General features: G+C 39.8%; 1 protein-coding gene across 4 annotated transcripts in view; it reads right to left on the bottom strand.

Moving 5' to 3' along the window:
- The window catches only part of LOC131681615 (PRL-1 phosphatase), a 199,398-nt gene that overhangs the window by 12,388 nt on the left and 161,423 nt on the right, over positions 1–25,587 (bottom strand). For 2 of the 4 annotated variants that reach the window (XM_058962514.1, XM_058962513.1), the window contains exons 3-6: positions 15,115–15,530; positions 2,315–3,213; positions 263–429; positions 6–149 (exon numbers count right to left, since the gene is read on the bottom strand). In XM_058962514.1, coding sequence (XP_058818497.1) covers positions 6–149; positions 263–429; positions 2,315–2,437 — 434 coding nt within the window. In that variant the 5' untranslated portion in view covers positions 2,438–3,213; positions 15,115–15,530. The remainder of the gene's footprint in view (positions 1–5; positions 150–262; positions 430–2,314; positions 3,214–15,114; positions 15,531–25,587) is intronic. The other 2 variants (XM_058962517.1, XM_058962515.1) reach the window with 2 other exon arrangements.

Below are 25,587 nucleotides of genomic sequence, written 5' to 3' on the forward strand. Positions count from 1 at the left end.
CTTACTCCCTAATCATTTCCACAGCTGCCTCGTACTTAAGTCCTAGTTCAATCAGTGCCAGTGCCACCAGAACCGGTGCTCGGCCAAGGCCTGCCACACAGTGTACCGCTACGCAAGCCTCCGGATCTTCCTGCAATCTGTACAAGAAGCTGCCAATTACCGTTCCAAATTAGCAACATAGATGACACAGAAACACACAGCAAGCAGAAAACAGATGTTATGCTACAATGTCTACACACAGCCAACACTGCACTTTACTTACTTTTGCTTCAAAATTTCAAACCACTCCTCGACAATGTTCTGCGGAGGGAAGGTTCCATCCTCGAAGGCAAGATCTCGCACTTGGATGCCCTGGCTGGAGAGTTCCTCGATCTTGTAGCTGGGCTCGCAAACGCGTACCACCACCGACACATTGTGTTTCTTGAGCTCCTGCAAAGCGAAGGATATAAATAGGTAAGTAAAATATAAATAATTTCGATTAATGCATTTTTTGTTCAACTATCTCAGTGGTAAACAATTACTGCTTTCAAAATATATTTTCAAAAACGGGATAAGCAAGAGAAGGAAAAAGTTCATGAATAGGGGAGCGGTCCATTTGGCATAAAGTCATTTGGTATAAAGTCATTTGGCATAATGGACATTTGGCATAACGGTTATTTGGCATAATAGTCATTTGGCATAATTTTGAGAATTGATCTCACCGAAGATCATTTGGCATAACGGATATTTGACATAAAGATTATTTGGCATAACGGACATTTGGCATAACGGACATTTGGCATAACGGACATTTGGCATAACGAACATTTGGCATAATTTTGCTAAGTGATCTTATTAAAGGTCATTTGGCATAACAGATGAATGTGTAGTTTATCAGGTAAATGACCCATAAAGTTAAATCTGCACTAAGAAATATTGATAATGTGTTATTCATTACCTGATATTGATTATATTTCGAGTGAATATATTTTACAATTTTCTTCTGAGTTTCATTTTTGAAACTTTTGTGCCTGTTCTTTTTTTGCAATTATGGGTTCTTGGTTATGACTTACGTTTTAGCATAGTATAGTATAGAACTGCGATCCACTAGATGTATGTTTTGTTTTGGCCTTTATTATTATGATCGCCAGTGAGTTTTGATTTTCCATACAGCGTTTCAATAACTAAAATTATACTTATTATCTTTCTTTATATCATGAGCTGTTCTTTCGAATTTGGGGCGAAGCCAGTGCAATGCGACTTTGCCGCATAACCGAGACCAAGGATCCAAAGTGGCGCAAATCCGCTGGGGATCCGCCGGGCTAGGTAGCCGCCAACCCTCCGTTGGAAGCGGTGGCCCTTGGCAAGCTATCTTGTGATCCACTCGTTTGCCCGGATTACTCAAACATACGAGCTATATTATGCGTAAATGTTTATTAAATGGTAAAGAAGAATAATCTAATTAATTCTATTCTATTGATAAACATTTAAATATTTAGGTAGTTGCCTTTATGCTCAAACATTTAAGCTACATGCCAGCTGTATGATCAATTCTCGAAATTATGCCAAATAACCGTTATGGCAAATGTCCGTTATGCCAAATAACCGTTATGCTAAATGACATTATGCCAAATGACCCTATACCAATTGACCCAAACCTCATGAATAGTATTCATGTTTTCTGCAAAATTTTCCAGATGTAAAAAGAAAAAAAACATATTTTGGATTTCCGTTTCTGTTTGCCTCTACGTAATAGTCCTGGAACCACTTTTGGAAACTGCTTTAATTTTACAAGCCAAAACAATTACACTCAACAGTGATCTTTTCCTGAAAATCGTGTCAAAAACGTTAATGAATGTATGAATAACTACACTACATTGATAAGAGGTTTTTGTGAAACTTTGGATGGGCGATGCATAGAACTTTGAAATGATATACTAAAATAAGCATGATAAGCGAAAAATGCCTACGTCATGTGTGGACGCCGTCTTCCGCCAAAAGTACTGAATAAACGCAAATTTATCTGCACTCATGTGAACACAAACATTATTCACCTTGATTAAGCAAGCGTATCCAATATGCTACCCGATATTAGCACAATGCTTAACCCATTTCAACAAACACACGACAGTGTAATTTTGGAAAGCTACACACGCCAATAACATTGATATTGCTTGTCCCAATCATCTTATCACTAAAGCTGCGGCACGAAAATCTCTTTGCCTAGCTGATGCAACAGATAACATGCCAGATAATGGACGGGGTGCGCGCGCGGTATGTTGAAAATAATCTGTGCTTTGCCGAAACGATAATTAAGCCTAGCGCAGCCACTTACCGCAATGTAGGCATGGATGTTGTGATCCGAGGGTCGGTCCGTAATCAGGAACTTCATGCCCTTGAATTCGATCCGGGCCGGCGCTGGTCTGATATCTTTCTGACGCATGATGACGGTGGTCATTAAACGATGTCCGCACTCGGAATATGGATTAGCGAATTTGGCCGGCAAAGCTAGTTTGCTCGCGCGCTAGTACGAATCGCTTTCAACCGAAAAGTAGTAGTAGTAGTAGATCAGTTACTTGTAGTAGTATCAGCTTTCCTTATCGAAACGATGTTTCCTTTGCTGCTTGTGTCGCTTTTTCCTGATAAAATCACTGCACTGCGCCTGCGATATATTTGCTTGGATTTACCGAGATTAAAATCAATTTCTTAAAAAAAATATGATGTATGCTATATCACAAATAATAGAATATTTCGATTCTAGCTCTGGTTATACTCGCTTGCTAGTCTTAACACGATTTGATCCGAATGACAGATCACACAGAATCTTTGCCGTTTGTGACTTATTCCACCGTTCGGACAAAACAGAGCACTCTTAGTATTGCGACGTATTGTCTATCCTCCGACAATCTAAGGAGCGGCTACTACGAAGAGTACTCCCAGACGAACCTGCACGGCGTCGCTATATTCTCCAACTCTGCTCAGTGGTTTCTCGTGGGTAAACACAGCTATGATGATTCAGTTCAATCCTTGAAACAACCGAGTGAGTTTGTTTGCTCGGTTCGGTTGGTTGTTTGGGAAGCTTAAATGACGCTGATCGGATCGTGGTCTTCCTCTTGCTGCCGGTAGAGGTTCTCCGTCTCGCTGGTATCAAAAAAACGACGTCACTAAATTCTACACAATTTCGTTTTCTTCTGTTCACCTGAGACCGTCTGCTTATTAATTCAGACTGTTTACCTGAAATGGAGAGGGAAGTGAAAAAGGTTAAGGTGAAAACTGTTGAAAACTAATAGGTAATGCAACTAGAATAAGGGCTTTACGAAGATTCGCAGTGGGTAAGCAGTTGCAGTTTTTCATTATTCATACATCTAAATCTTTTTACCGCAGCTTTTTTCTCTAAATCCATTTGTCTTATGTCTAGGGGGATATGAGACAACGGCGTATCATGTAGAGCGTCTTAAGCGTTCATGTTTTCTAAGATTTTAAAAAATTAGTTATGGAATTCGCGTTTCGACTTTGTCTCATCAGATTCCAAAACTAACTTAGTGACAGGACTACGATAGCGCCGGATTTACGCTAGCTTAACGGAGACACAACTTGTGTTCCTGATCAAATCCCTAGTCAAACGTGATGTTCCGTAAAAAAATCAGTTCATTTTTGATTTTACTCATTTTTTTTCTTTAGTTGAGAAAAATTGATTTTCAGTCAAATTTTTCTCTGACATAGCGCATTTATTCACATTTTTTTTTTTGCGCAAATGGTCATCAGATGATGTAATACTTCAATTGCTATATAAAACAAATCATAGGTCTTGAAAAATACAAAATAACTGACGAAATATATAAAAAAACTGAAAATGATAAAAAAGTCAATCTATATATAATAAAACGCATTCGCATGACTTATGTGAACAGATATTGATAAATTCCTACATCCCTGTAATATTTCATGTCTTTTTCACTATTTCAAACATAAAAATAATTTATCAAACTTCGTAGCTTCTACAAAAAAAGTTTGTGAAAATAGTTCTACAGCACCAGCGGTTTATGCAACACATTCCGAAAAGATATTATTACAAGAACGTTTTATGCCTACGAACCATATATAATAATATTTGCTAATATAATATAATAATAATAAGAAGTGATTTCAAATCAAATAGTTTCATAAATGCTGTTAAAAAACAAATCACTCCAGCGACATTACATTTTCTGATTGGATTTCTCTGGCGGTAGGTTTCTTGTCATGGACAATTTGTTGTATCTTATTTAGTTATTAGGGGAATTATGGGTAAAACCGACACTGTGGGTAAAACCGACACCCCACAATTTTCCCTAGAAATCAACATTTTGTTAATTTCATAATAATACTTTATTATTAGCACGATTATGTAGAGCATTTGAACACAAATTGGATTTACGTTAGTACGTCGAATGTCATAAAAATAAACAAAACATGCGACGGTACCGTTTATACTCTACTGGATGTAAAATGTTGTTGATAGATTGTAAGATTTTAACCGAACAAAAGCTTTTCAAATCACCACTTTTTTCAGTATCTATTATTATCGGCCTTTCTTATGATTAACTGGGTGTATTGAAGACGAGTTTGAGGTATTCAATATTTTTTTTATTGCTTTTAAGAAAAAATGTTCGCTGTTGGGGTAAAACCGACACCCTTTTGTTAGGATAAACTGCCCATATAAGCGTAAGAGTCCCATATGGATTTTTGTCGAAAATGAGATGTTGGATTGTATTCTGTATCACCACAGAATCATAATGCACAAATGAGATTACCAGGTTTGTTCAGAAAATATCGAAAAAAATACCAAAACATGATTGTCCCATCCATAAGGCTCAATGAAAAATGTAAATCTTGAACAGCGTTTTTCTCGGCTTGCTGTTTTTCAATATGGGACTCTTATGCATATATGGGCGGTAAAACCGACACGCTGTTAACATGGTTGTAATTGTTTGCGATTCATTACAAAAGGCTGTGATCTTTAGTGACACTTCAATTACACTATTAGCACACTATAGTAATAGTAAAGATACACAGAAATACTTTTATTGTGTTTATTTCCTATGAGTCTCATTAAAAATTAAAAATCTTGAATTTTTTCTTATCTATTCTATTGAAGTTTTTGCTATTTCTGCAAAAAGCTCATAAAACCGAATTTCTAGTGTTCTCTTGGTTTCTCATAGATGAACTTTATCACAGTGATGATAATGATCTTTTGTATACCCCGGTAGATCGTGGATTACCAGAGTCCCGTAAAATGAAAGTCTGAACCAGGTAATTTTACTAAGAAGTGTGTGTCACTCACAAATGAATGAATCCTATTAGCAAAATGTAGAACACTTGCAAATCTTCTCTTACGAAATAAAATGACACTGACGGTTGCAATGATGTGCATAAGGTTACTTGGAAATATCAATACCAAGAAATAATCCTATAATATAAAATACTCTTGTTTATAATACTACGCTTTCGAACTCTCTTCTCCTCACTACATGATGAAGCTACAAAAAGCACATTTTTGCATCACACATACTCTCACTTTATTAATGACGCGTATAACACATTTTAGTAAAGATAAAGATTTTAATAAAGTGTAGAGAAAATAAATTAAATGGGGTGTCGATTTTACCCCTATGGGGTGTCGGTTTTACCCGCAGTGCCTAAAAGAAGCCACTTTGTTTTCCAAGTTTTTCATCAATAATTTTTAATGAAATTCATTTTTTGAAGCGCTGACAAAATTAAGCCTTGTTAAGAATTTTCCGAAGAAGAATTCTGTGTACAAATTATAATTTTATTGATTTTGTGGTAACCCAAAAAAAAGAGTTATGCTTAAGGTGTCGGTTTTAACCATAATTCCCCTACAGTACCAGCGATTGGAAAATAGTAATTTTTCCCAACTCGTAATTTTTTTAGTTGGGTCCTACTGGAGCTGTAGAGCTTGATTCTCGGAAGGACTCCCTGTCAGAATCACTTACTACAATGGCAGATGAGACGGTAAGTGTCACCGATTAAAACACTTCGCAAAGCCTATTGCAGTGGGAATTTCGTAATATTGAGTGTACGGATCAGATGTGGGAACGAGGAGATTTCATAATCGTAGGAGGAATCGATCGCTTTTATGATCGCGCTTGAGATCGCATTTATAAATTTACCGGTGCTAAAAAGTTCACTTAATTACCGGACCGTTTACATGTTTTAGGATTGCGGGCGCACGTGTGCGTGGATGCTCGCGAAAGGTTCAAGCGTTTGTATGTTAACGTGTTTGTCATGTCTGATAGCGTATATGTAACTTCGCGTGGATAAATTTGATTTTATAACTGTGTGGCCATTGGCATATTCGCATGTATTCTTGAATGATCGCGTGGACCGTGATTCAGAATCTGATACTAGAAAAGAGTTCCCCCATATCACTAGAGTTCCCGATCATGTCGTCATGGAACTTGTTGTCTAGTGAATATGAGCGTCATTTTTTTATTGTTCCAGCTGAAGGCATGAGTCTAGGCTGCTAGGACCTAGGGCAGATACTTCCGGGCGTGACCAATTCATGATCGCGCGAGCGGTGAGTTAATGCTTGAGACCACGTTTGTAAATCAATAGGTTCTAAAACGTTCGATTAATTTCCGGGGTGCTTAAATGGTGGCAAGATCGCGGGTGTAAGTATGTGTGGTTGATTCGAATTGCTTGTACGCATTAGTGAAAGTTTGTGTTATAGCGAAGACTACTAACGATTGTACGTTTGTAATGGGAGAGAGTGTGAGTGTATATGAGCGAATATGCAATTAATTGTGTTATTGAGTGTTAGTATGATCTAATTTAAGATATAGTGTTAAAAGGAAACATATCATTCCGAATAAATAATTCAAAGAGATTAATGAGAAGAGAACAAATTGAGCGATATTATTTTTGATATGCTTGAGAAGGACAGCAAAGACAGACTAATGCAGTAGAAGAAAAGAACACGTGGAACATGGAATCAAGCTACTTGAACTCGTCTAAACGCCAGCAAATGATATTGATTTGCCATTAACGACAATTGCATTCTGTTAGAATTTTATCATGCTATACTGACCGGGAAAGGATGATTCACGTGCGTCGGTAAATTAATTGTACCTTAATTTATGCAATCTCAACTTCCCGTACGAATCGAATCGAATGCACAAATTGAACACCGGAAAGATTACACACTATTCTATCATATGCGCCAGTTCTGCATCCATTCCATCGTCTTAGAATGGCAACGGCGACTGCTCAACCGCAGGGAAACGTCGGTTGCAACGCAGGCAGATTCGACGGGGGTGCTGGAGAGCAGATTTCAGACCGATCTGATTGCTCCGTGACACATCGGTGTGAGGATGTCGACTAGACCCTCCCAATTGCGACTGATTATCTCAAGGACGTAGAACAGACGACTGTGGATGAGGGCAGAAGGAAGGTCATCTTCCGGTCGACGGTCACGCGAAGGATTTTTGGCCCCTTCCGGAATAGTATTGCAACAGTGCGAAATGGCGCATTTTGAGACTGAGATGCTGAAACCGACCGAGTTGGTTCACCGACCAACGGCATTTACGGCAGCCTGCAGTCCAGTGCGGCTAGTCGTTTACCCGATGGTTGCAAGTTACGTCTTCACCTAGATGAACACGAATATGCCCTTCGGCGAGGACGGAGTTCATGCTTACTAGGAATAGTGTGACTGCCAGCGCCCAGCCTTGGAGAATCCCGTTTGCCTCCCAAAATAGGTCTGATTGGTTTCCTCCAATACCTACCCTGAAGCTTCGGTTACTGAGGTGCTGCTTTATGAAGCAGCCAAGGTTTCCCCCTTAGTGCAGCTGACGAAGCACTTCTTCGCGCCATACCGTGTTTTAGGCCATGGTGATATCCACATGTAGGCCATTGGCTAAGGTGTCGCTTAAAATTTCGCCGAGGGAGCCTAAGTCCCGAACCCCTTTCGAAATGCCGACGCTCAAAAGGATCCTGTTCCTCGAAGAGGGTTAACCGGCATCTGTTCACCATTTTTTCGGTCGTTTTCCCAATGCAGGGGACGAGACTGATGGGTAGGAAGTCATTCGGGCTTCCGGTTCCCTCGCATTTCTTCGGGATGGGGATCATGAGTACGGTTGGTTCTCTAGTTGTCTGGTAGAGGCTAGCCTCTCCAGATCTTGCTGAATCCGTCTAGTAGCGCGCGCTTGGCAACCGGAGGTAGATGCCTTAACAGGGGACAGCCAACGTCGTCGAGTCCGGCAGAATTGCCATTTGCTATACTCACCCTCTTCGTTTTGAGAGAGGAGGGTGGGAGAGAGGAGTCCCCCGAGATCAAGACGAAGTGTTTCCCGATTTTGTTTGGTGTTTCGGAGGGTTCCACTGTTGTAGTACCGTTGAACATTAATGCAAAGCCGTTTTGTCTTCTTTTGTTACTTAGGGCATTTACCCTTCTCCGCAGTTCCGCAGTCAACGAGTCGGAACTAGTCCCGTCCAGGAAGGTAGCCCAACTGGCCTCCTTGGCTTTCGCGATGGCTTGCCTAGCCTAATTCGTAAAATGTCGAAAATCCGCTGATCTCTCGTCCTATCCATGATGGTCAGGGGGAGATATTTTTAAGAGCTCGAAGAGGTTTTCGTCGACCTTTGATTGCATTCGCTATTCCTGGGTTCCACCAGTGACCGCCCGGTTTGGTGGTGCTCCGCTAGTTCTAGAGATGCATGATTTTGCATGGTCTTGTTCATGACTTCTATGAGCTCTTCTGGCGAGTAATTGCGAGCTCGATCGAGGGCGTCGGAAACATTGTCTTTGTAGGTTGGCTAATCCGCTCGAACGGCGACGTCGCGACGTTGATGAATGCATTCAACCATGAGAGATCGCAATAGGGAAGCGATCGCTGTTTCTAATATCGGCTAGGACGGACCATCCGCAGGCTCCGGCGATGGACCTAGAGCTAAGCTGTATGTGGATCGGCCCTGAAGAAAGGTTATACTGCCGTCGTTTAGCGTCACCGCGTCGCTGTCTTTCGGTTTTGCGGCCCGGAATGTCCCCGGCCGGGATCGACGCGGGAGGGTTGTTTCTTTTGTGGCTGTGTTGAGCGCTTGCGAGTTGTTATGTTTATTGCAAGAAGTTGAATGGTTTGTCAGAGTCCGGTGAGGGTACCTAATTTTGTGTATTTGGTAATGCAGTTGAGCTGGAGCGGGAGCAGGACATTGTGGGGTTATTGTTTGGTGTAAGCATGGTTATATCGGAGGTGGCTGTGGAGTTGGGGCTTCTGGGTTTGTCCAAGACACTTTTCCGGGATTCTTTTTCTTTTTGGCGATTGGATCTTCTAGGCTCCGGTAGGCTGAACGGAACAACAGAAGTTCCGACTACGGGGATTGGTTCGATAAACTTGCACTTTTTGGCTTTCGTTGCCGTAAGTGTCGTTGATGTTCTCCCAGGAGTGGATACTGCGTCGATGATAATGTTACTGCGATGGCAACACCTTTTTGAACTCCACGCTTTGTAATCGGCTTTGAAGTCACCCATTACCAGGAACGAAGTCTGCAGTTTGTTTCCGACGTCATTTACTTCCAAAGGGATGTATACAGATGCCACCGCGCATCTTACAGGAAAGTTGATCTTTCTGGCGACCAAAATTAAGTCAACGTTCAGTTTCACCAACTCAGACGGCTGAATCCCAATTATAACGGTACCCGACCCACGGTGACGGATCCGTATCGCCTTTTATGTGTATCTCTTGAATAGCGAGGCAGATGGGCGCTGAGCGAACAACCATGCGTTAGAGGTCACCTAGGTTTGTTCTCAGTCCATTGGTGTTCCACTGAAGTTTATTTCTTCGGGTGATGGGTCTGAGCTACGTTTGGGACTACAATTCCTCGCCGATTTGCTGCTGGGTCCGTTTCATTTGGTCCTTGTCGAAGTCGGTAGGACAGGTGGCGACGAGAACGCCGCGGTTTTGCGGTTTTCCGCGCCGGCAACCATCGAGGACTCATCGGGTGTCTCCGGCACTTCCCGAGTCGAGGCAACACGTTGTGTTCCAGGCTGTTTTGGGTTTGATGTGTTCTTCGGTACCGGTGATGTTTGTTGTGGATGCGGTTAGTTGTGTGAGTGGGAAGGAAGAATACGACAGATGGGTCCGAACGGGCAACGCAATTGATGGAGCTTACCCGGAGGCGTCCCGGATTCCCCGGAAACCGTCAGGGACTCATCGGAACGGTATGTAGAACTTGTTATTGCTGACCTCGTGTGAGTCCGAGGAAACGGATTCTGCTGACGAGCTAGTGGAACAGGTATAGTTGTTCCGTTGCGAGTCGTTCGTATCGCTGCTCCGCATATTGCAACTGTACTGGTTACCAGGAGCATCCGGCTATAGGGCTTGGGTGACTGGAATAACTGTTGATGTTGCTGTGGTCAGGGTGGAATCCAAAAGGTGGAGTTCTTTGTGTGCTCTTGGTGCCGTCAACAGCCGCCTGGAGTGCATCGGGAGGGCCCGGAATAACCCCGGTCGGGATCGACGCGAGAGGGTTTTTTCTTTCGTTGCTGTGTTGAGCGCTTGCGAGTTGGTATGTTTATTGCGAGTTGTTGAATGGGTTGTCAGAGTCCGATGAAGGTACCTAATTTTGGGTGTTTGGTGATGCAGTTGAGCTGGAGCGGGACCAGGACATTGTGGGGTTATTGTTTGGTGTAAGCATGGTTATATCGGAGGTGGCTGTGGAGTTGGGGCTTCTGGGTTTGTCCAAGACACTTTTCCGGAAATCTTTTTCTTTTTGGCGATTGGATCTTCTAGGCTCCAGTAGGCTGAACGGAACACCAGAAGTTCCGACTACGGAGATTGGTTCGATAAACTTGCACTTTTTGGCTTTCGTTGCCGTAAGAGTGTCGTTGATGTGCTCACAGGGGTGGATAGGCTGATGTTTGTATAACTCGGTGTTAGCTTGCCGGAGTTTAGCTGTCTCGGTGAAGGCGCTTGCAACTATTTGGCCTGCTTGGCACAGTGTTGCTTGAGGAAATTGATTGCATGGTCTTTTTTGTCATCCGCGCTTTGAGCTGTGCTTTTTTCAGAGTTGCTAGCTCTTTCAGTAGCTGGGCTATGATTGTATCCCTTTCGTTGTCCTCGTTTTTTTGTGATGTTAGCGTGGCTTGGGCTATGTGGTTGTTTGGTTATTAGAGCTCTGGCTTCGGGAAGGGTGATGTCATTGTCGATGTTTGCTTTGCTTTCATGTTTTTGCCTTTTGCATCTTTTGTCGCCCTTACTAATTTCCTTGGGTCTGTCTCAAGCCTGTACCGATTTCAGGATAAGGAAGGGATCGGCGGGGAGGCGTTGGACCACGTTTTCTGACTCGTTGATTGCTCCCAATAGTAGGGCCTGTTGGTCTGTTACGTCCCCGGAATTCATGTAGCTGGGAAGAGATCGACTAAGGGGAGGGTTCCCCACCCCTATCGGGGAAAGGGAGCCGTGGCATTTTGCGTGATGTACGAATTTGTGGTCACTGCCAGTTAGCCAAGCTTTAGTCGGTAGGGTTCGTCATGACACTCTGAGGTACTCATTTCCACCAGTGTAACGGGTGTTCACTAAAAAATGAGAATTTGTTCAGTCATGTAGTTAAAAACAAAAAAAAAACGAATTCAGTATTTTTTATAAAATACAAAACAATGTTTTTTCTTCAAAAAACGTCAATGAATATTAGAGAAGGGGCCCTGGTCAGCCTTACGACGCAACCTAGTCGCGATGGTGGTCAACTGCTTCGTATCCTTGGCCAATTATTTTTGTACACTATGGCACTGAGGAAGCCGAAAAAATCCTCACTCAATGGGACGGCATGTTGGTCGGGTTCCTTTCTTTCGGCAGGTACGGTATCTTTTTCTGTTCAAGGTACTCCAACATCTTCGTGGCGTAATGGGAAGACACCTTGTCCGGCCAGAAGACGTACTTCCCATCCGCATGATGCTCCTTTAAGAACGGCAGAAGAATTTTCTTAAGACACTACTCCTGGTACCGTAAACCGGGGTGATCACTTTTTGAAGTGATCATCGCATATTTTTAGGCGCAACACATTTTCTTCAAGTTTAATATTTTTAAACCATGTACTGATGTATAAAGAACAAGATTGGATGGTTTTATCTGAAATTTGCCGCGCACTACTATTTTTTCAAAAATGATTTTAATTTAAAATCCGTTTTCGTATTCCGGGGTGACATTGATAACCTGCATGTTCACCCACATTAAGTTCTTGATGTCAATGTTTTTCATTCAAATGGTTGTTTAAACTAATTCTAAAAAGATGCTCATTGTTAATCTGTTAATTGGTATTGTAAAAAGTACTACTATATACTGTAGCATTCGAGTAACCAAAATTCGTATAATTCGAATTCAACTAGAATAAAAGAATCTGTAAAAAAATTTAACTACTAAATTTGCTTTATTTAAGTTCTTTATCAATTATCAAAAAGTTTCATCCATTTTAACACGTTGGAGTAATGAATATAAAAAAATAACTCTAATTAAAGCTTGAAATAATTTGAAATTATTGCGAACTAGTTTCACCAAAAAATGATTTAAAATAAGCAAGCTCTTAAAAATCAATTTGGCACATCCGATTCTAAAAAAAAATAAAAACTCTCTTGGAAATTATAACTCTTGTTAAAATCTAAGATTTATTTGTTGTATAAAAAATAGACACTTTACGAAGCTTCGTAAAAATAAGGTAAAGTAATATTTCGATTTTTTTTAGTTTTTGTACCCAAAAATCGAACAATATATTCAAAAAGTATATCAAATCAGTATTCTTTAAGCTTAAAGTGAAACTCATTTCAAACTTAAATGATCCAGTAGACTATGCTGGCTCAATAAGCAATCTGCAAAAATAGTTTCGAGTGATCAAAGTCACCCCGGTTTACGGTACACTTGTTTATTGATGGCCAGACTGCTCTGCCTAAACCACGGCTTTGAAATCCCGCTACCGGCCTTCCGCTCCACGCTCAAGGGTGCCAGGATCCGGTAAACTGTACTTACGGGCACGTTTTTGTCTCGAAAGTGTTCTACAATAGACTTTTTTCTGCGGTGCCCATGTGTTTCGTAAAACCGTACAACACGCTCGCGGAGTGCTTGCGTTTCGACGCCATCTTGAACTGACAGCACCAGAGCAGAAAAAAACATGCTACCCATTTCTAGGGAGTCCAGAGAGTAATTCTCTTGGAGAAAAAAATTTACGCTCTTTACTATAATTACAGAAAAGTATTGAAATAATTCTCATTTTTTATTTAACACCCATTATAATGATTTGAATAAAAAATACGTGTCGATTATTTTTGGCTGCTAAACCGAAAAAATATTATTTGGAAATGAAAAAATTGAGAGGCAAATTTTTATAAAAGTCAATGTTTCTATGTATGTGATTGATGGGCTTCCAAACGGCTTAACCGATTGCCGCAAAAATTTATACATACTAGGCATTTATTATGGAGCGTGTTTGTGTGCGTTGATTGGGGATTATCTGCCCGCCAGATGGCGCTTCGGACAAATTGTGTTTCCTCCTATTTCGTTGAAAGTCGCTGCAACACGTGATGGGTATTAGCTAGTTAAATATAAAGATGCAAGTATCTTGTCAATACAAATATTGACAAGACTGCTTCAATACGTCAATCCAATTTGAATTCTATGGAATCAATATTTTCGAGCTGGTAATACACTAAAGAATAATTCGTTTACTGTCAATATTTCTGCTACGCCTAACTCTTAAATAATTTCTTTTCAATATTCCTTAGTGATATATGAGCATTTTTTCTGTCAGTACCGCTTGTCAAACGAATGACGAGTAAAGCAACATTACAAAGTTTTATAATGTGTGGGTCCAAAAGACACTACTGTGGTAACAATTAAAATAAAACTGATACCCGAAATAAAATTTTCAATCAAAATTTTTATTTCGGTTATCAGCCAAATTTTCAATCAAAAGCAATTAAAATTTGACAAAGTAACAGCAAATTGTTTCATTTTGCTTTCTGGGAGTAATTTTTTTCAGTGTACATTGAGCACCTGTGTGTTGCTTAATATAATATAACATGTTAATGAGATTCGCATGGTTGTATATCCTTCCACAGCTGTCATAGAAAAGTGGTACACTAGGTAAACTTCCGCTCAAATAAACACTGCCACCAGCTCAAGGACACTGCGATCAAGAAGTTATTACCTAAATACGCCTGTATTTATTTCCCTAGTCCACTTATTCTAACGGGTAGACCATCGATTTCATAGTACACGTGCATGTTGTATGCTGTATGTATGTGCAATAATAATAATAGCGGGACCCTTTCCAGTGCAGACTAATTGTTTCCTTAGAACCATCAGCAAACGCTAACGAGCGGTTGGGTCTTGGGTTTATATAGTTAGCTTGCTGTTTCTTAGGCAATTAATCAAGTCCAACACGTAATTTGGAAATATTGTTTGAATAGGTACAAAGCTATAGATAAACGATTCGACGAAACAGATAATCCGAAGAAGCACGCAATGTGAAATAAAACGTTAACAATAGCTCAAATTATCGTTTAGACGAATTTCCAAGCGTCTTCAATACTATGAGGGATTAATGAACTGTGATGCCTTGTGCTTCTGTTTGATAGCAAAGAACTTTACATCGCTGAAAGTGATGGGTTTTAATACCTTAATTCGGTGTAATTAAAGAAAAAACGATTTTTATGATACAATACTAGTAACTCTTATAGCAATGCATTTCGAAATTAGTATAATCGTCAAAAATGTCAATAAACCATAGCTAAATAGGCGTATCTAGCTAGTAGGGTATAGCCTATAGTCAATAGAAAACAATATTGACAGTCACACGCAATATAACAATAAATATGAATTGAATACTTGGTCAATAATTTGAGTTTCTGTCCCTATACTGCTCATTTACATGAACGTCCACGTGTCGGTTAACCTTGCCGCACAGAACAAAATATTGCCTAAGCGAACCGTACATTTGCGATTATGGACGAAACAATCGGATTGTCCTGCGACCACTTCAACCGGATATATATGTGATAGATACATAAACATGACCAAATACCGGTTCGGAGCAGGCTCACAAATGACATCATTAAACTCTAAAAATAAACTTTGCAAAACATGATATACTCACAATTATCAAAATGGTGCGCTGGAAACGTTGGAGTTTTGACGATGTTAACAATGATTTTCAATGTGGTTCCGATTAATTGTATTTGTGTTAATTATACAGAACGCTAGTTGATGATAATCCTTCCTTACTAGTATCGATGAGAATAATGCTAGACGACGATTAGATGAATTTGCGATGCGATGCAGTGCGACGAACGACCAGATTGAATGGCGATTAGATGTCCCGTTGCGTCGATGGATAGCGTGAATGAATGTGTGTGTGTTTGTGTGAGTGTGTGCTTCACTACGATTTGTTTTAGGCGCTAATGATGTTGTCTTCGCTGTCGTTTTGATGCTCTGAACAAACAATGGTTCTGGAAATGCTTCGTCTGTTTTAGATTTAGAATGGTTGTACGCGTAGAAACGTTCAGTCTCAATCTGCGAACAAAGAAAATGAGAATTATGAAAATGATTTCACCTATTCGATTAAAAGGTTAATAGTGAGCAAACATTTTTTCAAAGCTGCACATCTGAAAACCTTTTTTTTTATAATCCAGTCGTTCCAAACACTGCAGTAATTTTTCGCAAAAGTCTACAAAAATAAGAGTGCCTGATTAAAAAATAAAACAGGCCTTACCAATGTACCAACCAAAACCACCAATTCTTATAGTTTGGCCTAATCAATCGAATCATACGCAGCCTTGAAATTCACGAACATAGAAAATGCAATTTTCAAAACTCAAAAAGCAAACATGTGGTCCTTTGTTACACATCCTAAGAAAGAACCATGTCAACGGACTACTGCTACACATAACACATATCTATTGGGCACATATTTACGATATCAGTTAATAATGATGTGCTTCAATTAAATTACAATTCGTGTGATGTTTGGTTGCGATTACAGACTGCGGGGTTTGCCCAAAGTCGATAACCATTTGAATAGCGTAGAAACTGATACATTATCTTCGGAAAAATATGACAATGGATTAATTTTTTTAAAATTAGTGGTTTGGTGATTATTTCTTTTATTATTTAGCAAGTTTAAAACGAAATTTTTGCTATATGAACCAATTTTTATAATTTTGTCAGAACTTTATATGGAAAGGTATCACTGTACGTGAGTTTTAGTGATGAATGAAATATATTTGAAGTTACGTTAATAAAAAGAAGCAAGTAAGTAAGCGAAGTCTATGGATAATAATAAAAATAAGCAAGTAAGTAAGCGAAGTCTATGGATGACATTTGCTGCTCAGGTCGCCGTTGATAAAGTGCTAGCAGACTTCTGTGGCAATGAGTGCTAATGGACATAGACATCAAAACAAGTGCCGTAGATTGTCGGCCTCAATTCTGGGTGAACTTGATTGTGGTCTATTACAAAGTTAATAACACTGCCATATTTCTCCTGTCAAAACAAACCCAGACACGCCGCCCATTTCCGGTAAAAATTGTCGGTGCGCTGAGCACTGTTTACCTGAAATCGGCGGCTTGGCGCGGCGGCGCACACCTCTAACGCCCTTACGACATTGGAGCAGGACCAGGCAGCCAGTGGATCAACTTGTGGTAATAGTTTTATTTGTTTGCACTTGAAATTGTGTTAATCAACTTATAAGTGCTGTAGTGTTTACTAAATCATCGTGGTATTTCTGTGTTTGCGAATACTTAGGCATAGACATGCGTGGATAATGAGGATGGCATGTTCGTCTTTGTGTAGCATCGTGAAGGGCTCGAGCGTTCATATGTTGACATGTTCGATCGCGTGGGCGCTGTATATCGCGTGTGCTAGCGTGTATTTTTTATTATTTCGATTATAGAGGTTTTAACCATAAGGTCATTCACCTCTTCGGGTTAGAAAAATCTCTTATGAAAAATTTCTAACCCTATGTGCGGGGTCGGGACTCGAACCCAGGTGCGCTGCGTACAAGTTAATCGATTTACCAACTACGCTACGCCCACCCCCAGCGTGTATGTAACTTCGCGTGTATGGATTCAATTTTATAACTGTGTGTCTTCCGGACGTGACGTTCGCACTTCAGACCGTGTTAATCAATTTAGAAGTTCTATAACGTTCCTAATCAGCGGGGTGTTTGCGTCATGTTTGCAAGATCGTGGGCGTAGGTGTGCGTTAATGATCGCGGGCGGAAGTGTTCGCGCGGATGCCGCGCAGGGTAGCGTGTGAATGACTTCGCATGGTTGATATCGTTAATATAAGCATGTAGTTGTTTGCATACTCGCGAAGGTTTTTGAGTGTTCTCATGAGCCGTTTTTCTGAGCAATTGACCTACCAGTTCTCACTGGAGTCCCGAGTTCCGGTGCCCTGAAACTTGCTATCTAAAGTATAAGTTCCGTATTTTAGAGTAGGAACTGCTGGACAAGAATTATTCATGATTTCGTAAGAGTGAGCGTTTGTATGTTGGCGCTTAAGATAGCGTTTATAAACTGGTATTTTGGAGTGGGAGCTGCCGAACGTGTACGATTCATGATATCGTGAGAGCGGGCGTTTGTATGTTGGCGCTTAAAATTCGTAAGCGCTAACACGTTAACTTAATCATAGGGATGGTTTCATGATTGCGAGATCATGGGCGTAGGAATGCGTGATTGATCGCTTTTATCATCGGACTTCTATTATCGCGAAAGACTCGAACGTTTGTATGTTATTGTGCGCGTTCCTATTATCACGTGGACGTTTGTATCTCGCGTATGCTAGAACATTTGTAATTACGAGTGTGTTAATGCGTTCCTATAAGAAACAGCAAAGAAAGAAACAACACAATAATTAGACATGCAGCCAATAAAGGTCAGCTAAACATACGACTCCTATACTACATGCTGCGCCATCTGGATGTATAATATTTCAACAAAAAATATTTTTCTTAAAATACCTCTAACTCAAAAAGTATACTTTGTATTTTAAATCTTTTAGTTCCATTCGAAAGGTGAAAAATTTTCCTATTGAATGGTGTTTTCATATCGCTCAGTTAATTAGTTTTAATTACCTTTTAGTTGTAAAGTAGTTAAAAATTGGTGCTTTTAGGAGGTTTTTGTTAATTTTCATAACGCTTTCATGACCATGTTGTTTGTGGACAACAGCGTTTTTAAACAACTATAACTTTTGATTGAGGCGAGATTTGCTCACAAAAACAAATAAGGCTCATTAATGTGATTAATGCCTTTAATTTGAGTATTACCAGTGACAAGGATCAGCTCTAGAACTGAAGTTATTGCAATTAGTCTGATTGGATTCCGATGGAGCAGTGCTGCCAGGGACAGTTTACGTTGACGACGGAAAAAATTATTAATCAACAACATTTATCGTTACTATTGTTCATGTGGTGCCCCTTGACATTCTCTATAGCTTAACATTCTTTATAGCATTTTATTTTTCATTTCGCTGCAATTTAATAGTTAACACAGCATGACCTCACCACAAATGTAGTGGATTAGAAATCGTTGTTTGTGCATGTGAAACGATGTGATAAAAATGATTTTGCGTCGAAACAAAAAAAAAAATATAATTGAATGGAACCACAGAAAGAAGTGTAGAACTTGCTGAGATGCACTATTTCCATAATAATAATGGCGATGTTTATTATTTACTATTTTAAGAAAATTAATGAGAATGCTAATAATAACACTTACTAACTAATTTACTTCCAAAAGAATACTAAATTCACTTAACTGAAAGATATTAATACTTGTTTCTCTGTAAAGTTTTCCTAGCTTGCGAATGACAAGAAAAAAAAGTACAATAAGTGCCATACTTTTTCAATTTCAGATGGTATTAGTGAAAATAAAATAAAAATATCCAATAACCCAAACACATGAAAACAAGAAAAGATAAGTGTTTCATGCAGTGTTTCAAAAATCGCTCCAATCAGCATGCGTTGAAAAAACCATAGTTTGATAAATCATTAAAATCCACGATATCGTCACTCATGGTTTTTTTGGCTCCTGAGGAGTGAAAACCGCCAAGGAGTGAAAACAGGTTACTAGATTATAATTGCAGCATACAGTTTAAAAGCCCGACCTCAATTTAAATTTTCAATTTTCATTTCATCAAGCACAAAAGCAAAACAGATCCTTGGCACAATTCATGGCGAAAGCTTCTTTTCGATAGACCTCGAAGGTCAGCATTCAATTGTTATCGTACTAGGCTAGGCTCAGGCCATTGTAGTAATAAATAGTACACCTATTTTGCAACCTTCCACTATGCATTTGAACTTTTGGATTTCATCACTTCATCAGAAACATTTTTACACCGGATTTGAGATATGTTTGCCCGTTATTATTGTTATAATAATATATTTGTTAAGGACATTGTACATGCGAGCCACAATATAGCTTCTACGCCGCACACACCTCTCTCCCCTGCTTAACCATGTATCTGACATGACCTAATATAAAAATACGTTTTTCAATACACTAACCTTGCCGGTGTACCACGAAACTGCTACTTAAGGAAGCTAGAACATTTGTCTATACAATCAACCCGAGTTTTAGACGGAATTCCATCTGTAGTTCCTATTTTGTGCGAAAATATCACCCCTCTTCACTTGGGGTTTCTTTTCCAAACGCTTTTATTTTTCTTCTTCCCGTTTTCAGAACACTTTTTCAAATGCACTTTAATCACACACTACTTAAAAAACGCCCGCGAAACTTTAATCGTTTAATAACTAAACTTCAAATTTTCTGCCAATGTGCAAATGACCGAAGGAAAATGTCCAAAAACTCTTATTTGTGCGTTTGAATTTTCACTTCGAATTTCATTTTTTCTCAATGTAAACAAGCGCGTCGGTGCCTAGCAACAAGGCTTTCACATGTCTTAACCTTAAAGAAAATTAAATTGAAAACAAATGACTTGTTTCAATATATACAGGGTGGGCCATCTGGATGTATCCTATTTCAACATTGAACAACTCCGCCATTTTCCAGCCGATTTTGACAGATAAACACATTTCTGAAACATCATTTAGTGCCATTTTAGTTAAAAGCCATTTCACACCAAAAGAACGTCGTTTTACACCAAAAGAACGCAAATCGTAGCGCTTTACATTGAAAACGATCGTTCAATAGTGAAAACTGTGCGTGCTTATCGTAAAAAATATGGCAGGCTCACTTCACCCTTTCCGGCGGAATAAATAAACCAAATTGTCGAATTTGTAGGACACAGAACCCACACGTTATACATCAAACACCACTGCACGACCAGAAAGTAACTGTTTGGGCCGGAGTGTGCCCCAAAACAATCATCGGTCCTTATTTTTTCAAAGAGCGAGAGACCATCAACAACGCACGCCACCGTTGGATTTTGGCGCACTTTGTCTGTTCACAAATGCAGAAAAAATGTCTGAAAAACTTCTATTTTCAACAAGACGGGGCATCTTGCCACACCGCAATCAAGTTCTTGGGGAGCAAATTACCAGGACGCGTTGTCTCAATAAATGGTGATTTGGAATGGCCTCTTCGTACTCCGGATTTAACGGTGCAAGACTTTTTTCTGTGGAATTACTTGAAAAGTGAAGTGTTTTCTAGCAAACCTAAGTACCTTGGCGAACTCAAAGTTAATATACGAACTGAAATTGCTGCGATTAAACCCGACATGCTGTCCAATGTCATGCAAAATGCCCGCAAAAGAGCTGCTATTTGTGTATAAAATGGGGGTGGTCATTTAATCGACGTTGTATTCTAAACCTCGTTTATAATAAATGGAAAAAAATGTACTAAAAAGCTTGTTTACTTGTGAAAACGGCTACAAAATGGCGGAGTTGTTCAATGTTCAAAAGGATACATCCAGCTGGCGCACCCTGTACCTTCTGCTGGGATAATTGAAAAATTAAGCATACAAATTTTGAAGAGCTGTTAGCAAAGTTTGAAATTGAATTAGGTCTATAAGCGACAACAGAACAAGAATCACAAACCGAAGTGGACAGGTCGAGCCAAACCCAGGAGTGAAAGCCTAATGCTGATTTCGTTTTTAGAGCGGAGTCGCTCTAGGTTCGCTCTGAGCTGTCACTTTTGTATGGATTTTGTAAATATTAGAGCGAACCTAGGGCGACTCTGATCTAAAGCCGAAATCGGCATAAGAGTCAAAACCCGCTTTGATTGCTTTGATTTTTTTACTCACTCCCAGAAACGTGCATAACAATGATTGGTTTCCACCGCTCCTTTGGAAACAGGCTCCTTGGTGTGAAATGTGTAGTTTATTTGAAACACTGGTTTCATGTCAAAGAACAAATTATGCAGCTCTTCAAGACTTACAATTTGAATTATTAAAATGCTGTTAAATATTAAGATTTTTGAGAAATGAACAAAAAATCGTTCAAAATTGTTAAATTTTAAATAAATTACTTTGATAAGGTCACTTAAACTTATGAGCTGAAACATGCGAGGGCATCACTAAATGTGAAATTTTCTTACCTTCCCAACGGAAAAAAAAGATTTGAAATACAAAGTATACTTTTTAAGCTAAAGGTATTTTAAGACAAATAAGTTTTTAACACAAAAAGTTCAATAACTTTGTAACGGATGAGATTTGATGCTATCTGTAGAAAGAATTTTTTTCTCCAAATATGACAGTCAATCACCTTTCGAGAGGTTTTTAACCATGAACCAAATACTCTGTATATAGATAGATAGATAGATTGATAGATAGATAGTAAATCATTTCAATAATTAATTGTTATACTTTGAATAAACTGTGTACAAAACCAATATTCTAGCCCAGAAATGCATTTACATTTAAAAGAGTAAGAATCAGTTCCGTTTACGAAAAAAAAGAGATTTTTATTGCAATTCAAATTCTAATGGCTACCGTTCCGAAGTAGTCAAAAATATCCATAACGTAATTATTTCTCATTGGTTTTAACTGAAACCACCACAAGATCCTATAAAGTTCGATGTTGCATTTGTCACCTTTTTTGTACACCGGAAACATCACCGAACACTTCCATTCATTGGGAATTTTTTACTGCTAAAGTGACATATTGAAAAGGTGTGCCAGTGGGATCGCTAAAATATCTGAACATTTTTTTCAGAATAGCAGAGGGCATAGAACTTAGTCCTGGAGCAAACGATGATTAAGTTTTACGAATTGTAGAGAGAACCGATTGTTCTGAAATTGTGAATACATCCACAGCATCAACGGGAACAGCACGAACCGCATCTTAGAGCTCGAAAACAGATGGCACATCAGTCGTGAAAACACTCGAGAAGTAACTGGAAAATAGTGAGCATTTTGTCGCAGTCGGTATTTCACTATTGTAGACCATCTTAGATGGGAGGCCAGTTTCTTATCTTTTCGTGTCAACGAAAGACCAAGAGCCTTTCGGATTTCTTCGTAAGTTTTGTTGAATGCGGTTCACATATCCTTTGTGCAGCAGTTTATTGTAACTGCGATGCTCATAACTGGCTATTGCAAAGAAACGCTTGAGAAAATGACATCGTCGATTTGTGTACGCACGAAAAGCCTTGGCACGAGTACATTTGAGATTCCGAAGTATGGCGTTAAACCATTGAGGTTTCCTAGGAGGTTGGCATTTAGGCACGGATGGTTCAACACAGTCAGTACAGTAGTCGGTTGTAAAAGTCAACGGCAGCATCTACATCCACATGATCAAGTAGTACACTCCAGTCGATCAACAGCAGGGAGCGGCGCAATGTGGCTAGATCAGTTTGGCGACAATTACGACGATCCGCAACTAAAGCTTCTTCGCATTTGTTATCTCTAAAGCGGAATGATAGTTATCCAAAGGAACGATCACACTAGAAGCTTCACTCATAGAACACTCAGGCAGACGAGGTCCAGAAAACGAGATAGGTGGTTGGAAATCGTGCCTATTTAATTTAGTCCGTGGAAAGCCATCCCGTCCAGTAGTAAATGCCTGGGAGGATTAGGATTAGATTAGGGTAAGCGTATCCATGCAAAGAAACTACCCACATAAATCGTGGTTGGTTGAAATCACCAAGTACTTTCATTTGCATTTGTCAGAGTAGAAATACATTCTATAGAGCCTACATGGAGCTGCATAATATTGAAATTAAGACGTTTTTCTGGAGGAATGTAAACAGCACAGATAAAGTAGCACTTCATCGACATGATAATCCTCGTCCAAACAGCTTCAATGCATGGTGAACTATTCACACCAAACTCCTCCGCCGCGACCGTGAATGCTGTTGCTATCGCATTGATCCGCACGATAAATCATGTAACCATCCCCGAAGAGCTGCACAGATGTAATACGATCATCAAGCCAAGTTTCTGTTAGAACGTAAATATCGTAGTCGCCGTCAGCTGCAGCCAAGTACACGTCCTCGATTTTCGTCCTTAGCCCTCTGACGTTTTGGTATTACAACCGCAAACCGTCAATGCAATAAAACCAATTGGAATTTCGAGACAGAAAGGTTTTATGGAAGATCACAATAAATCCAATCCATTTAACATTGAATTGTATCTTGTTGACGCGGGTTGCTGCTGCGTGTCGAGATTCTTTTCCTTGGTGGTGAAGCATTAGCTGCGATCTTCGCCGCATTTTGGGGGTTAATTGATCTACCTTATTCTTTTACGTTTTCGTACTCGGTTATGTCCTCATCTGTACTGCTTTTATGCTGTTCACAGTCGGTGGTTCTAGTTTGTGTCTTACTCTTAAGAATCGCTATTATGGACGGCACCGGTGGTTGAGTAGTAAGCGTGACTGCAACTCATTCCAGTTGGCCTGAGTTCAATTCTAGCCGAGTTCGTTGATTTTTCTGAGGTGAAAAAATCTGTGGTCACGTCTTTCATATCGTTATCTAGTCAGATACTTCTATACTTACTAACAAATATCCTCCTCCCGTGAAACTTGTGGAGTGCGCATTAATATATACGGGCCTTTGGCAAAAGCAAGAATCGGACTAACCATTCCTTCCCTCTCCTTCCGCGATCTACGTTCGGGCCTGGTTGGCGCCAGTATTGATCAATAACACTTTAGGATTACCAGGAGTTGCACATTAAAATATGTTTCGCTACTCCCAAGCCTAATTATCTACTTATTCCCTGTGCAACTTCAGCTAGTCCAGGTCGATAAAGGAGTAGCAGCCAGGGGTGGTCGCACAAGCTCAAGCTCTTAAGAATCGCTATTATGTGTCCGTCTTCTCTGACATTCGCTTCGTTGTTGTAGTTGCTGGTTAGAAACACTTGCCGTGATCGTTGTTACTGTTTGATCCGCAGATGTTTTAGTTGGATTAATTGGATTTATCAGTTTCTGAGCAAGGTTTTCCGAGATGTAGCGTCGTCGTGCAGAACTGGACGCACAAATTTCCCACCACAATGCCCGAGAAAGGAATCCGCCATGCATCGTTTGTCGCGGAGTCCACTTCTCCGAATCTTTGCATGTATATATTAATCACGCTATCAGAAGTAGGGTTGTGGTACCGGTAATACCGGTACCGAGAATCCCGGGAATACCGACCCATTTTTGGTACCGTAATACCGGTACTGAACAAAAGCCAGTACCGGTATTTTCGGTACTATACAATTTTTTATGACAAATATCGGTCTGCAAGATAACGTTTAATTATATTAATTTGCCTTCTAGATAAATCGTTGAGATGACACCTTTGTGTGGGAATGAGGTGGGGCCATCATCATATTAATTCTAGAAGTTAAAGTGTTATTAGCGACACTCTGATTGGTTTCCATTATTCACTGGGTGGCGCGTAATAAGACTATGGTCTAAGTCATGTCTTATTTAGTATTTGGTTTGCTCTTAAACCCTTATCTATAAAAGAACGAACAGCGATTTAGTAGCTAACAGTTTTAGACTTGGTGAATTGCTTCAAATGGGGCGATTTGTAATTATTGGTGATCGGAAAATTCAGCAAAACTCCATAGTTTACAGGAAAGCAAGGAGCCTTGATATGCATTAGAGAATAGTAGGCAAACGACATAAAGGTCGAAACCAATTTTCAGAAAAGCAAGAAAGGAAATGCGATTGACCTGCTCGGATTTACTGCCATTCTCGCTTTGATTTACTGTTGTTAATAGGGTTTCATACATTTACCATCTGTACAAGTCGACGAAAGTCGCACCACTTAGCAGTTATTGATTTCAAAGTGGCCTAGATTTCGAAATAAAAGAAGGTGCCCTATACGAAAAATATCCTCTGTGAAATGATTCTTGCCATTCCGAAGCAATTAAAAACAATAAACATTTTTTTATCAGCGCAAATCAATCATCTGAGAATAAGATCATCAGTTTGAGCATTCAATTTCAGTTTGAAGCTTTTTTACCGGTACTTTACCGGTACTACCGGTACTGAGGGCTTCAGTACCGTAGTACCGGTTCTCGCCAAAAAGGGTCGGTACTGCGAACCCTAATCAGAAGCACGCGGAGTCAAATCATGTGCGTGAATTTCTATAGTGTCATTTCCGATGTATACAGGGATGCTATATTTAATATCGCCGCATTCAGCGGTGTGTTGCATGTTTTTCCGTGAAATAAATGACTGCTTAATTGCTG

The sequence above is a fragment of the Topomyia yanbarensis genome, chromosome 2 (genome assembly GCF_030247195.1).
Source record: "Topomyia yanbarensis strain Yona2022 chromosome 2, ASM3024719v1, whole genome shotgun sequence".
NCBI lineage: Eukaryota > Metazoa > Arthropoda > Insecta > Diptera > Culicidae > Topomyia > Topomyia yanbarensis.